Genomic DNA, 12531 nt, shown 5'->3' on the forward strand with positions numbered 1-12531 from the left:
GCATCAGATAGCAAAAAATAGCACAGATTTTTTGGGTGTGCTTTATTTTATTCACTGTTTTTCATCTCAGGCCTCGAGCAATATCAGGCACATTTTCTTCTTTTGTTCTCTGTTTCTTTACCTGTAAGATGAGAATAATGATATTTATTTCCTTTCAAAATTGTTTGGAGATCTAGGATGAAGGGTTGGGGGATATCAGTATCTACTACAATAGTATCCCAGCTACACTTATATGTAGTTGCTGTAATTTCTTGAAGTAGTTAAAATTTGGATTTTTTTTTCTCCTTGCTCAAAATAAAGAAATAAATTGAACTGGCAGTTCAGTGAGGAAAAGATTCAGTTCCTGATTGCCCAGTCTTATTTCTTTCCAGTATGTTGGTGAGCCACAAACCTCTGAGAACCAGGAAATCCAGAGCTAAGGTACATTGGTACGACCTGAACTTTGCCTTGTTTGATCAGTGACTCAGTCTTCCGGTAGCATACACATGATTCCTGAAGCAGATCATCTCTTAAAGGAAAACTTGCGTCCGGACCAGTGCTACTTAACAGGGAATCCTGTACAAATGTTGCACTCAAACACTGAGATGCAGCTCCCTGAAACAGCTCTGACACATTAATTCTTTGACCTTTTTCACAGTGAGCTTGAGCACCTACAGAATCAGATACAGAAACTTTCATTTGCCCACTGTAAAGATCACAGACCACTCTCATGCAGTGTCTATAGCCAAAGGAGTTGGGGATGTCACCACTGGTAGTGGTATTAATTGCAAGACTTGTCTCCAGATTTACATGCCTCTCTTCTGTTTGCCCACACAGCTACCATCTTCACGCCATTGGTGCTATAGATTTGTTTGCAAATTAATTCCAAGAGCTATTGTGAGCCCTCGGTGTAGCCTTAATGTTGCACCGGGGTGTACGTCAGGTGGATATGTCCTAGTTTTCAGGGGTTTGAGCATCACTTGAGCTTGCTGCTGAATTTTTTGCTGTCCTGGAATGACATAAGGAACCCACAAGGCAAACTTAATTTTGTATTAACCAAGCTCTTTGTCAGCAAATTTAGGTGTTAAGTTATTCATGGTTGGCATACTAATGTGTTTATGATTCTTCTGTGAGGCCTTCACTGGGAGCAGTGGCAGCTGGACTCTGATATTAAGGTTTGCAGGTACTCACCAGCTCAAGCTTTTACTCAGGAAACATGGAAAGCTAAACAAATATGACTAGCGCACTGTCAAAAACTTTCACAACCACAAGGTATGTATCAAAAAAAACCCTCCAGTATTTTTATTGGAGGGGAAAAAAAAGAACACGACTAGGGAAGGGAAGGAGAGAAGGAAGGAAAAGGGAAAGGAGACAAGTTTTATGACTAACACCTCTTTTTTAGCAGAAAGGCTTTACTGTATTTTCAAATGCAAATTGACTGTGCCCCAGGCTTCAGCCATCAGGTTTTCACCTGCATCCATAGGTATTATAGGTACTCCTGTGCTTATGTGTGTGTATATGTATCTTAATCTGTGTGTTTAGTCATGGGCCAATTTTGGTTAAGCACTCTATAAAGAACAAAAAGGTGGTCTAAGAAGTAAACAGTGTATAGTTTAGCCATAAAGCACAGCATATGCGTGCAGACAAAATCCTGGGGGTGGACAAGAAAACTATGACTCACGATAACTCAAGAGGATAAGTAGTTGCCTTGGTGCACCAGCAGTCTAACCCCAGCACATTTTTGGTAGGCTTTACAGGAAAAGGGAGTTTTGAAGAGGAATCTGAAGGAGGGTAGCAAGATGGCTGCATAGGTACTTACGGGAAGCTCCTTCCACACAGGAAGGGTAGCCTGTGAGAAATGCTAAGCTAGTTAATATGCAGACATTGAAAGCTAGCATTGTTATCTGATCAGACTTGCTTCTTCACAGCAAATGAAAGAAAACAGATAATAATATGCTAGATAATAATATAGCGATAAGCGTGAATTCTTGGGGCTACAGGGTTTTGAGCCTGAGGCCTTTACACCTGCAGCAGTTTTGACTGAAGAAATGTTACTAATCCAACTACAGAATAACATGTTGCAGATATGTCTAGATGGATGTTGTGTATCTTGTGTCTAACTTGGTCACTTGTGTAGGTTTGAAAGGATTTATGTAGTAATTTATGTAAATACTGTAATGTCTTGCTGATTGCTGTGGACTTTTTTTGAGATACATCATATAGATAGCAATACACGTGTCTTCTATCACAGGCAAAGGATCTTGCCAAAGAGCCTTCCATTTGTATCCTTCCATCCATAGCCTTGGCTTCCACCCTTTGTAGCGTGTTTTTCCATGGGATAGCGTGTGCGAACGTTGAGTTTATTTCTTAGCTTTTTTTACTTTCCAGCACCTGTAAGGGTACTCAAACTGACAATGAGAACTCCAGTACAAAATGTGCTAGAATTTTTTAGCAGGTGCTATATTACTTGCTCCTTAACACGTCTTGTTGGATAATTAGGTATGTTATTTTAGAATGGCAGTTCATCATGCTGTCTGAAAGAGTCAGTGTCTGTTGTACACTTACAGGGTCTCTGTCTGCCTTGCATGTGACCAGTGGCAGGGAATCTTACCATCAACTTCAACTTTGAATCAGGCCCTTAATCAGTACCTGGGGATTCACTGAAGCCTAGAAGTGTAGAAATACCTGGTTACTTATTCATTAAGTGGGATTTCGCGTTGAGTGTTAGCATGAAGCCAAACAATTACACATTTTTTTAAAATTATTTTCCCCTCTCCATGTGTGTATCACTGTATAAGCCAAAGGTTTTGCCACAGAGTTTCTACTCACAAAGAGACCTTTCCTGATGGCTGCTAGCAATATTGCTGGGACCAGCTGCACCTGACAAAGAGTCTGATGTTCTATGGGTAATACATAGCAAAAAAAATTGCAGTTCATGAACAATTATAATTTGTCTTGCAAGGCTAAATCACACTTATCCTTGTTATCTGTGCTATTTAAATACAACACAGTCCTGCCTACAGAGAAAGAACTAACCACCACTTAAGAAGAGCACATGCACATAGGAAGATCCAAAATTCATTTATGTATAATTATGTTAAGTATAATCTTATCCAATCATTTTAACTTGCTTTATTGCATAAATTGTACTTCCTTTCTTTAAACAAATATGTACATAGAAATACAAAACAAAACACTTCAGAGACCATTACATGTGGGGCAATCCTTAACTGATGATAATTAACACTATTATTACACTTTTAAGAGCAGTAATTCTGGTGCATTCCAAATTATAAACCCAACTGTCATAGATGTATCTCACTAAGTTCCATTTCTTATTCTGATGACAATAATAATGGTCAAGGTAGCTTTGATGGTCTCAGACCACAGTAACCTATAGTCAGCGTACATTACTGCCTCTTCGTATAGTTGGAAAAAGGAACCAAACCTCTCGATTCTTTCAGTGGAACAAAACACATCACATTTTAAGCTGTTACTGAATTCAGAGGAAGCAAAACTGGGCCTCAATTGTGGTGAAGGATGCAGAGAGGAGATGAGAAAAAACTTCCTGGAAATAACTTGCAGCAACAGAGATAATAAAAATGGGATCTTCAAGTACACTTTACTTTTCTGTTCTAGGTATATTGCTATTACATCCAGCATTGCCAGTGATTTGTGATGTCAAGTATTTCCCCTGAATCGCCTCTTAAATTACACTGGCAGAGAATAGCACGGTTCATATAACTTAGTCATGGTGAATTTACTTGATTTACTCCAATTTTGAGGTTATATATCTGAATAAAAGCAAGTGTTGGGTAATCAGGATCCAGTCGGCCCTAGTGACTTGTCTGAAGATTGAATGGGCATGAAACAGGACTCAGCTTGTCCTATAGGATTGTAAGGAAAAGGATAGATGCATTTTAAAAGAAGATTACACGTTTTCAGCCTCTATAGCAAAGAGAATGGCTACAGAGATTTACTCCTTGTCCAACTTACAAAATAAAAAAAAACCTTTAAGATGTTAAAGAGCTGCTTACAAGACATTCTGTCAAACATTCAGTTAAAAACAGAACTACTGAAATTGCATCCTTTTCTGAAAAACTGAACAAAACCAACTTATTTTGTTTTCCAGAGTATTAACAACTTCATCTATTACTGACATAAAAATAAGGCTGTGGAAGGCTCGGGTAAGACTCCCAGGTAGCACCAGTAATGTTTCTTTCCTTTACCCAGTGCTCTGGGTATCAACTAATTAGAGCATCCTTTTTATCCAGCACTTCATCTTCTCATTTACAGTGGAAAACCTATTTAAGATGACAACAACTATCAGCACTGACCATAAGGTAAAGCCAACAAAAGCAGAAAACGATAGATGCTTTTGCACATACATTCAACTAAATCGTGTATTTTCAGAAGTCAGAAGGCAGGCGGCCGAGCGGAGCACAGCCCGTGTTTTTCAGCCAGAGCTTCTCGGCCGCTAGAAGCCGGCACGTCGCAGGGCGCCGGTGGCAGGGCCACCTCGCAGGGGTCCCTTCTCCTCGGGCGGCCCCGCTGTCTCGCCCAGACCCTCTCCCCTGGAAGCGGCGCCACGCGGCGCGAGGCGGGGGCCCTTCCCTCCGGCCGGCCCCGCCGCACCGGGAGCGCCGTGGGGCAACGCCTCAGCCCGCCGCCCTGCCCGCCCCTCGGCGGGCGGCAGGAGGAACCCAGCCGAGCCCCGGGAGGGCGGCTGGGGAGGAGGGCGAGCCCAGGTGAGCGGGCCGTGCTGTGCCGTGCCCCGCCGGTCGCCGGCTTCGCCGCCCGCGGGCCGCGCCGTGCCGCTCCGGCCGTGAGTCAGAGCGAGGGGCGGGGAGGCGCGGCCGCCTGTGCGAGCGAGCGCGGCTCCGTCGGGCGGAGGCGGGGGCAGCGTGTCCGGCCCAGACCCCTCCTCCCGCCTTCCTCCGCCCGCCCGCTCCCTCCTCCCTCCCGCGACTCTCCCGGGGACGCAGGGAGACGCCGCCGGGCCCGGGGCCTGGACCGCGCCGGGCCTGCCCGCTCCCGCCGCCCCCTGCCTCGCTCGGCCGCCGGGTAAATGTAGGCGGGCGCCCCGCGGGGGCTGCAGCAAGATGGCGGGTAGGTAGCGCCCCCCTCCCCCTTTCCGCACACGCCGCCTCCCCGGTGAGGCGCCAGCCCTCCCCCCCCCCCCCCCCCCCCCCCGGCTCCCCCGCCCCGGCTTCGGAAGCGCTTCCCGCCGCTGTCCGGCTCGGAGCGCGGGGGCCGCGGGGTGGGGTCAGGCCGGGGAGGGCGCCGGGGCGCAGCCTGCGGAGCCCGTCAGCGGCGGCGGGGGGCGGCCCCGCGGGCGGGCCGGGTCACGCGTGGCGGGGGCGCGGCGGGCCGGGCGCCTTGGCACATGGTGTATCTCCCGCAGATCTGTCGCTGCTCCAGGAGGACCTGCAGGAGGAGATCGACGCATGTGAGTGGGGCCGGGGGCCGGCGGCGCGGGGCGGCTGTCGGGCGAGGAAGTGGCTTCAGCGGGGAGCGCCCACGGTGCATTGTGGGAGGCGGCGGCGCGGTGGGGGGAGGAGGCGGCCGTGCCCCGCGCTTCCCCATGCCCATGACACGGTCGCGGACGCGCGTGGGGCAGGCCGGTTCCCGCCGGGCTTTCCCGCGGGGGAGCGGCGGCGCGCAGCGGGGTGCGTTGTCCGGCGGGCAGCGCGCGGGGCTTCCGTTAACGGCCACCGAGGGCGGGCGGGAAGGAGGCCGCCCCGCCGGGAGGTGTGGCAGCCTGCGGGCCGCCGAGGGGCGTCGTCCCCGCATGGCCTGGGCAGGGGGGGGACGCCTCCGGGGAGGAGAATCCTGCCGCGCCGGAGGCTGCAGCGTGTGGGTTGTTCGTTCCTTTTATATCTACGGTGGTTGTTTTATATATATATATATTGTGTGTGTGTGTGTGTGTGTGTGTGGTATCCTTCCCCCTCCCCGGCCCCCCTTCCTGACCCCGCTGGGGAGATGTGTGGAAAAGAGTTCATGTCGCGGTGCAAATCACAGAATGTGCTTCAGGTACAAAATGCCTAACTCAGGGGTACGCAGCGCGGCTGGGCAGACAGGTAGATGTTACTCAGGTGAGGAGGTGTCTGCTGGCGATGTCGGTACCGAGGGAGCTTCTTGGAAGCAGAGGAGGATAAATTTGGGGCTGGAAGTGAAAATGGAGGCGGAGGCAGCTGGTGAGGCGGGCGGTGCGGCGGGGTGCGGGGCCCGGCCGGTGCCGGAGGTATGCCGTGCTGCACGGCCGCCCGCTCGCCGCGGGGGGGTCGCGGGAGGGAAACCTTTCCGTGCATGGCTTACGTTTTTAGAGGAGGGTTGGTTTAACTTTTCAGAATTGAACTGCTGCATCTTCTTTTTCAGTTTTGACATCTGACGTTTAAAAGGCCCTTATTGTGTGTTGCCTTGCACAAAGGGGGAGCAAGCTGTAAGGCTTGCTTTTTTTAATTCTGATGGCTTGAAATCCACATCGATAGCATAGCCGCTTGGAAACTTTGTATGGTTACAGGAGGAGGACTTCAGAAGTGACACACTGAAAAATAAAAGTGTGTTCTTTAAATTTCCACTTAAGATTATGATTTTCGTTGACTGTATGAGAGGCATTGAAGTAAGAAATTGCGTGTAGTCATTGGAGAGGTGATTGTGAACCTGTGGGCTCCTGGTGGTGCTTTGAATGTTATGGTCTTGTGTTTAAAGATGAAAAAATAATACATGCATGGAGGTATGACTCAGTCCAGATGAGAGCATCCTGAAGGTGGGAGCCATAGAAATCTAAAAATTTGAAAGCTCATTAAAAATTACTGAGGTTTTGATGGAAGCAGATGAAAGCGAATAGCTCAATACTTATGCATATTCTGTTAAGAGAAAAAAACAGGAAGCTGTGTGAATGAATGTGTGCTGTCTGGACATAGTTCAGTCACATGATGTCTTTTATGGTTCTAAATTGTATATGATTTTCTTGTGAGATGGCCGTGAGCTAGAGAAAAATAATACAGACCAGGGAGACTGTACATGCTGGTCAAAAGAAAGACTGTTTATTGTGCATTTGGTATTTCTTTGAAATAACCATGTTTTGTACCCGTGAAACAGGTCTTATATAATTTATGAAAGCATTCCCAATTGATGTGTTATTGGGGATTACATTTCATGGTTGCACATATGAAACTGACAATGAAAAAAAAAAAGACAGACACAAAGCTGCAATTTTTGTCTGAACCCCACCCTACAGTACCTCTCTGTTGTAAATAGCTGAAATATTTCCTGTTCTTTCGAGTAGTGGAGTTAAACACTGTTTTAGAGGTGTATTCCTGAAGTAGGAGAACGCAATTGCGAGAAAACTGGAAGCGCTGGCAGCTTTTATGCATGTGTGATTCTGCCAGCTGCGGTCTTGCTATTACATGTGCTAAGCTATAGTTAAAGACAAACAAGGAAAAAGACATACGGGCATACTTGTAGTCCTGGTTAGTGTAATTAGGAGCAGACACGTAGGTAAATGTGAAATATTGTTAATTATATGAAAAGACTGAGATGGGATCAATGGATTGACTATTTTTGAAAGACAGCTATATAGTTTTCAATAAATCTTTGGGCTTTTAATTGAGCTGGTATCAAGCAATAGCAGAACATCAGTGAGGTACACTGGAGAAACAGGGAGTGATTGAGTCTAGGTACCTGTGTAAAGATCTGGATTGGACATCTGAAGCTGGGTCTCTAATTAGGCATATGGTTTAGGACATTTTACTAGATTAGGCATTCCTTTGTAGCTCCTCAGTGAGTCTAGGTTTGATTCTGAATCACAACATCGGGGTTTTTTTTGATAATGAGAATCTACAATGTGATTCACTGATTTTTAACGCAATAAAAGTATAAAAGAAAATTAAAGAATCTTTAAGGTGACTTAAGAGATACCTTTTATTAGTCTTAATCTAAAGCAGTAGGAGAAGGTCCTGGAGCTGAGCAAAAAACAATGCACAGTTGCTGCTAAAAGTAATGATGCAAGCATCTGTGTATCTTCTTGGATATGCAGAGTTAAGAACAGGCTGGTTTATGATCTTTGTCTTTAAGGTCTCTGGAATCAAGTATTTTACTGGGAAATTGGAGTTTAAACAACGACTTGTAAAAATGTACAATTTGTGCTTCCCCTCATTTATTGTGCCAACTCATTGGATGCTAATTAACCCGAAACATAAACCAGTAAATTATTGTATCTTTGGAGTATGGTTTTGATAGTTTCTTGTAAAAGGAAGTTTACATTTTCATAAAGAGAGCTTGATAAATATTTAGGTTAAATGAAAATTCCTAGATTTGAGCAGAGTAGTAAATCTGCTTTTGGAGTGCTGGGGGAGCAATAGAATATATGCTGTGGAAGGCATCTTTTTAAAAATTGCCTTTTGTTTATTTGCTTAAGAGGTCAGAGATTAAACAGGAGCTTTTATAAGAAAGGCTTTTAGAGAGTGGTTGATAAACCAGCTGGATTGACTTTTAAATAATTAATTTCAGCTTTGGTTTGCACTTCTATTTTGAAAGCTTCACATTTTCTGCTCTTGGTTGCTTGGTTACCACTGGAAAGCTCAGATTTATTTATTTTTTTTCTTTTTCAGGTGAATGCATACTTTATACCTGATGGTGCATTACACAGATGATTGCTTTAAGTAGTTACATAGTTTGGCATGTGGCATTTCAGTGCTTTAATTTTAGCTAATATTTTGCTTCTGTAGAGGTAGCTTCTGGTGCCAAGGGCTGTGATAAAGAAGTTCTGGTTCTCCCATATTCAGCCAGTGGCTTTTCCTTGTTCAGTAGTTAAAAAAAAAAAAGGGTGTGTGTCAGTGAATGCATCCTTGCTGGACATGCAGAAGGTTATAAACCTTATATTAACTCCTAAATGCAAGTTCTTATTGTGAAAGGCAACTTTATTATTGACTATAACCCCTCAAATAAGTAACATATCATTGCATTTCATTTGGGTTAAGGTAAACCTCATAAGAATCCTTGTGTGATACTCATTAAAGCAAAAAAACCCAACCAACGCCATGCTAAAAACCCCACCCCAGTAATAGGGTGGAAATTTGAAGTGGAAGCAAGCAGAAGCCTCCCCATCCTATCTGGTTCCTATAAGGTGGCAAAATTAAGTTAGTGGTTCGAAGTCAGCTGGACAGTTACCCATAAACACTGCTTGGACTGTTGGCTTCCTTGATCTTTTGTCATAAATCTTGCACAGGATATGAAAAGAAGTTGGGGAAAAACTGGCTTTTGTTCAAATCTTTTTGTGCATACAAAATCAAAATACAGTAGTGTAAATGCGTAAGCTAAGTATAGAACAGAAAAGAAAATAAGCAACAAAACTGGTTGAAAAGCAAACGAGGGGTTGTAGAATTACATATAGCTGATGATAAATAAAATACCCTTTGACTCTTCCTAGACAGTCCTGCCCCTCTGCCCCGGATTTTTCTGAAGATTGAACTGATCAGTACAGATAGATGCAGTCAAATGTACTATGATGCTAACTTCTTTCAGTCTGTCCATTGATGTGTGCAGGATGTGTATTCTAATTACAGATGGCTCTATTTTTCAGAATTTAGATTGTGAAAAAGGATAGCTTTATTTAACTCCAGGATTTTGATTGTGATTTAAATCAGGAGAGAAAAGAAATTTTGATCTAATACCTGGTTATAATACTGTTTTGCATTTTTTTTTTTTAAAGTTTATTATTGATAACTGACAGCTGCATTTACATACGACTTTTGGTAGTTCCAGGTACTATATGCATGCTTTGGTGGTTATGTAGCTTAAGATCCAGATTCTGAAGCTTTGACTTTAATCATGTTGAAAAATGCTGAGTGATAGTTACCTTCTTCTGTATGCATAGTGTCCAGATGTTTTAACTAAAAATGCAGAAGAGGGTATTTTAATATCTAAGCATAGTTTTGACAGTTCTAGTTTAGAACTGTTAAATGAGTTTTTATAGATATACATACACACCTATGCGTAAACTTGTTTTCTTTAGCATAAGAGTTTAATGGTATGGTAGATGTAAAATTTAACAAGATAGTTTTTACAATTAGCAAATCTAGTGTTACTGGTTGGATTTCACTAGTGCATTAAACAGTTCTAAAAATAAAAACAAATACAGTAGCCATGATCTAACATACCTCTGGTTTTAGCATCAAGTTCTTTTTCATTGATTGGAAAGGGTGGACAGGTCTTTCTAAGCTCTCCTCCCAGCTGGCTTCTGTGTGAGTGAGCCAGTTATTTAGCTGAGCTGAAGAAAATAGTCTTTGTGCATCCGCAGATATCAAAAGCTGGTTTATCGTTGATAGATTCCTTTCCCAAGTGATCAGCAAATCATCTGGTATTAGCAGTGAGCTTGTGTTGGTTGAATGCTTTTAATTAAATTATTTTCTTTGACTTCGGGTAGCACAGCTTGATGCTGTGTTGTAGTTCTTATTTTCTTGTAGTGAATTATACTGGCATAACATTCATTCAGTGTGTTAAAACTCACCTTCCCTTTCCCACAGCTGTACATAGTAATATCAGAAGCTTTTGCATTATGATTCCTTTGTTTCTTTGCCACAGAACAAGAATTAGTAAATTTTGTTATGCTCTTAGTTGTTATGTATAGACTGCAAGTCGGGTCACTTAGACTGCATTCCAGCTTTGAGTGTAGCTAAATTTCCAACATAATGTTCAAATGCCATGTTGCAGTACTGACCTTTTGGTCCCATCAGAGTCTTAGCTCTAGTTGAAGAGTGCCAAGTTAGAGTTACCAGGTTGGCATTTCAGTAGTCCGCACTTTTCTGTTATTTTTTGCAACGCAGACATTAAAATTAATAGCAGATTTTCTGTAGTGCTTAGAGTCAGTTCTCTGGTGTGACTTGAGATTCTGTTCTGTTGGGACTCTAATGACCATTTTTTAATGCTAATGAATCATACTTGTTAAGTCTGTTGTTTCCCCTGGAGATCAGGTTTTAATTCTCCTGACTCTTCAGTTAATTTCTTTGTTGTTATTGTGGTGATTGACCCTCATAGAAACTGGGAGACTCCGTGGATGGCTGTGTCCCTGTAGAATTCTGATTTTAGTGGTCTCAGGTGGGTGATGGTCAATCTCTTTCTCGAGCAACCTTTTAGGATCCTAGAGAAGGAGATTATGTGAGGAAAGGATTGTGCTTGGTTTGGTATAGGCTGATGAACCTTCCTCATGCAGCTGCACATGTTTTCTCCTTTACACCTAGCAGAAGATTGAAGAAGAGGTAATTTTCTAGGCTTTCAGCTTCCCAAGACCAGTAGGATCACTTCTGATGTGGAAATGTGCTTTTCGCCAGCCAACTTTTATGTTCCTGTCTCTCACAAGGATCCTCAATTAACGTTGCCAGCTCTTTTTTTTTTTTAAAATTTTTATTATTTTAATTTGACTTTGTCTCCTTATTTATCTCCTAGGGCTTCAGGTATTCTCTTCCCTTTCTCGCCAGCTCAGAGGAAAAAATCAAAATGAGGTTGGAGTGAATGAGTCCAGAAGGAGGAAGGAGCTGGAAATTTAAAAAATCCTAAGCTTAAGATAGGGTAAAGCCTTGGTGTGTTCATGCAGTTGTTTCTGACTGCTGACCTATTGTGGAGGTGGCAGACTGCAGGCTGTTGAAGATAAAATGCCTTTCTTTCCTGTGTGTGTCTTTCGCTGCTAAGACTTCCCCTCTGTGTGGGCAGGAAGTTTTCATTGTAAGAACAGTAGCTGCAAGAGATGACTTGTAACACTAGCAGAACTGGATGAAAGGATGACTTCTGCTTTGAGAGCTGGAGTAGCAATTCTGTCTTTGGAAGAGCAAGGCAGGGGCTGCTGCCCCTAAAGGAACCCAAAACATTAGGGTTTCTCTGTACAGCATAAGAAAACTTTATGTGACTTTTTCTTGGTTTGGGAGGGATGCTGTGGTTCTTTCTGGCAATAGACTGTTAAAATCCTATCCAATATTATAGGTTGAACAAAAGGTCAAAATATGTTTGTGAAGGGTGTTCATTTGCAACAGCAGAGAGAGAGTTGAGAGTACTGATTTGGTGGGGTTTTTTAAACTATTTTTAAGGTAAAGAAAAATGAAAGGCAAATAGTACGATAAATATGCATTATTCTGAGATAAAATTTTCATAAAAGCTAAATATATTAATGTATAAAAGTGGCATTCTATATGAGCGAAAATGCAGACTGTTGGAGTGTTCTCCTGATTAAACAAGTCTTTTTTTTTTTTTTTTTTTTTTTTGTCTCGTTGCCATAGTGCCTGAACAGTTCACAAATACTTTAATGGGAGAGAGACTACCTTTTCCTTCCTCTCTAGCCTTCAGGAGGAATAGCTTGATTAGTCTGTAGGGATACTTGCTTGTGCAAGTTTGCTTGTATATATGTTTTGTTAGAGAAAAATGTATTTTAAATAACACTGAAATTAACACCCATGACTGTTCTTACTTTTTCTAAGAGTGAATCCATGAGTGAATCCGCTGCATTCTGTACTGCTCAGTCTTCTCCCATAGATCAGTTTTATACTTCATGCTGAACGT

The 12531-nt window shown here is 43.3% G+C and overlaps 1 protein-coding gene across 4 annotated transcripts in view; it reads left to right on the forward strand.

Moving 5' to 3' along the window:
• The first annotated feature begins 4941 nt into the window (after positions 1-4941).
• PPP4R1 (protein phosphatase 4 regulatory subunit 1) overlaps positions 4942-12531 on the forward strand; it is a 66287-nt gene continuing 58697 nt past the window's right edge. For 2 of the 4 annotated variants that reach the window (XM_040587971.1, XM_040587972.1), the window contains exon 1: positions 5436-5648. In XM_040587971.1, coding sequence (XP_040443905.1) covers positions 5564-5648 — 85 coding nt within the window. In that variant the 5' untranslated portion in view covers positions 5436-5563. The other 2 variants (XM_040587973.1, XM_040587974.1) reach the window with 2 other exon arrangements.

This window comes from Falco naumanni, chromosome 3, assembly GCF_017639655.2.
Source record: "Falco naumanni isolate bFalNau1 chromosome 3, bFalNau1.pat, whole genome shotgun sequence".
NCBI classification, from domain to species: domain Eukaryota; kingdom Metazoa; phylum Chordata; class Aves; order Falconiformes; family Falconidae; genus Falco; species Falco naumanni.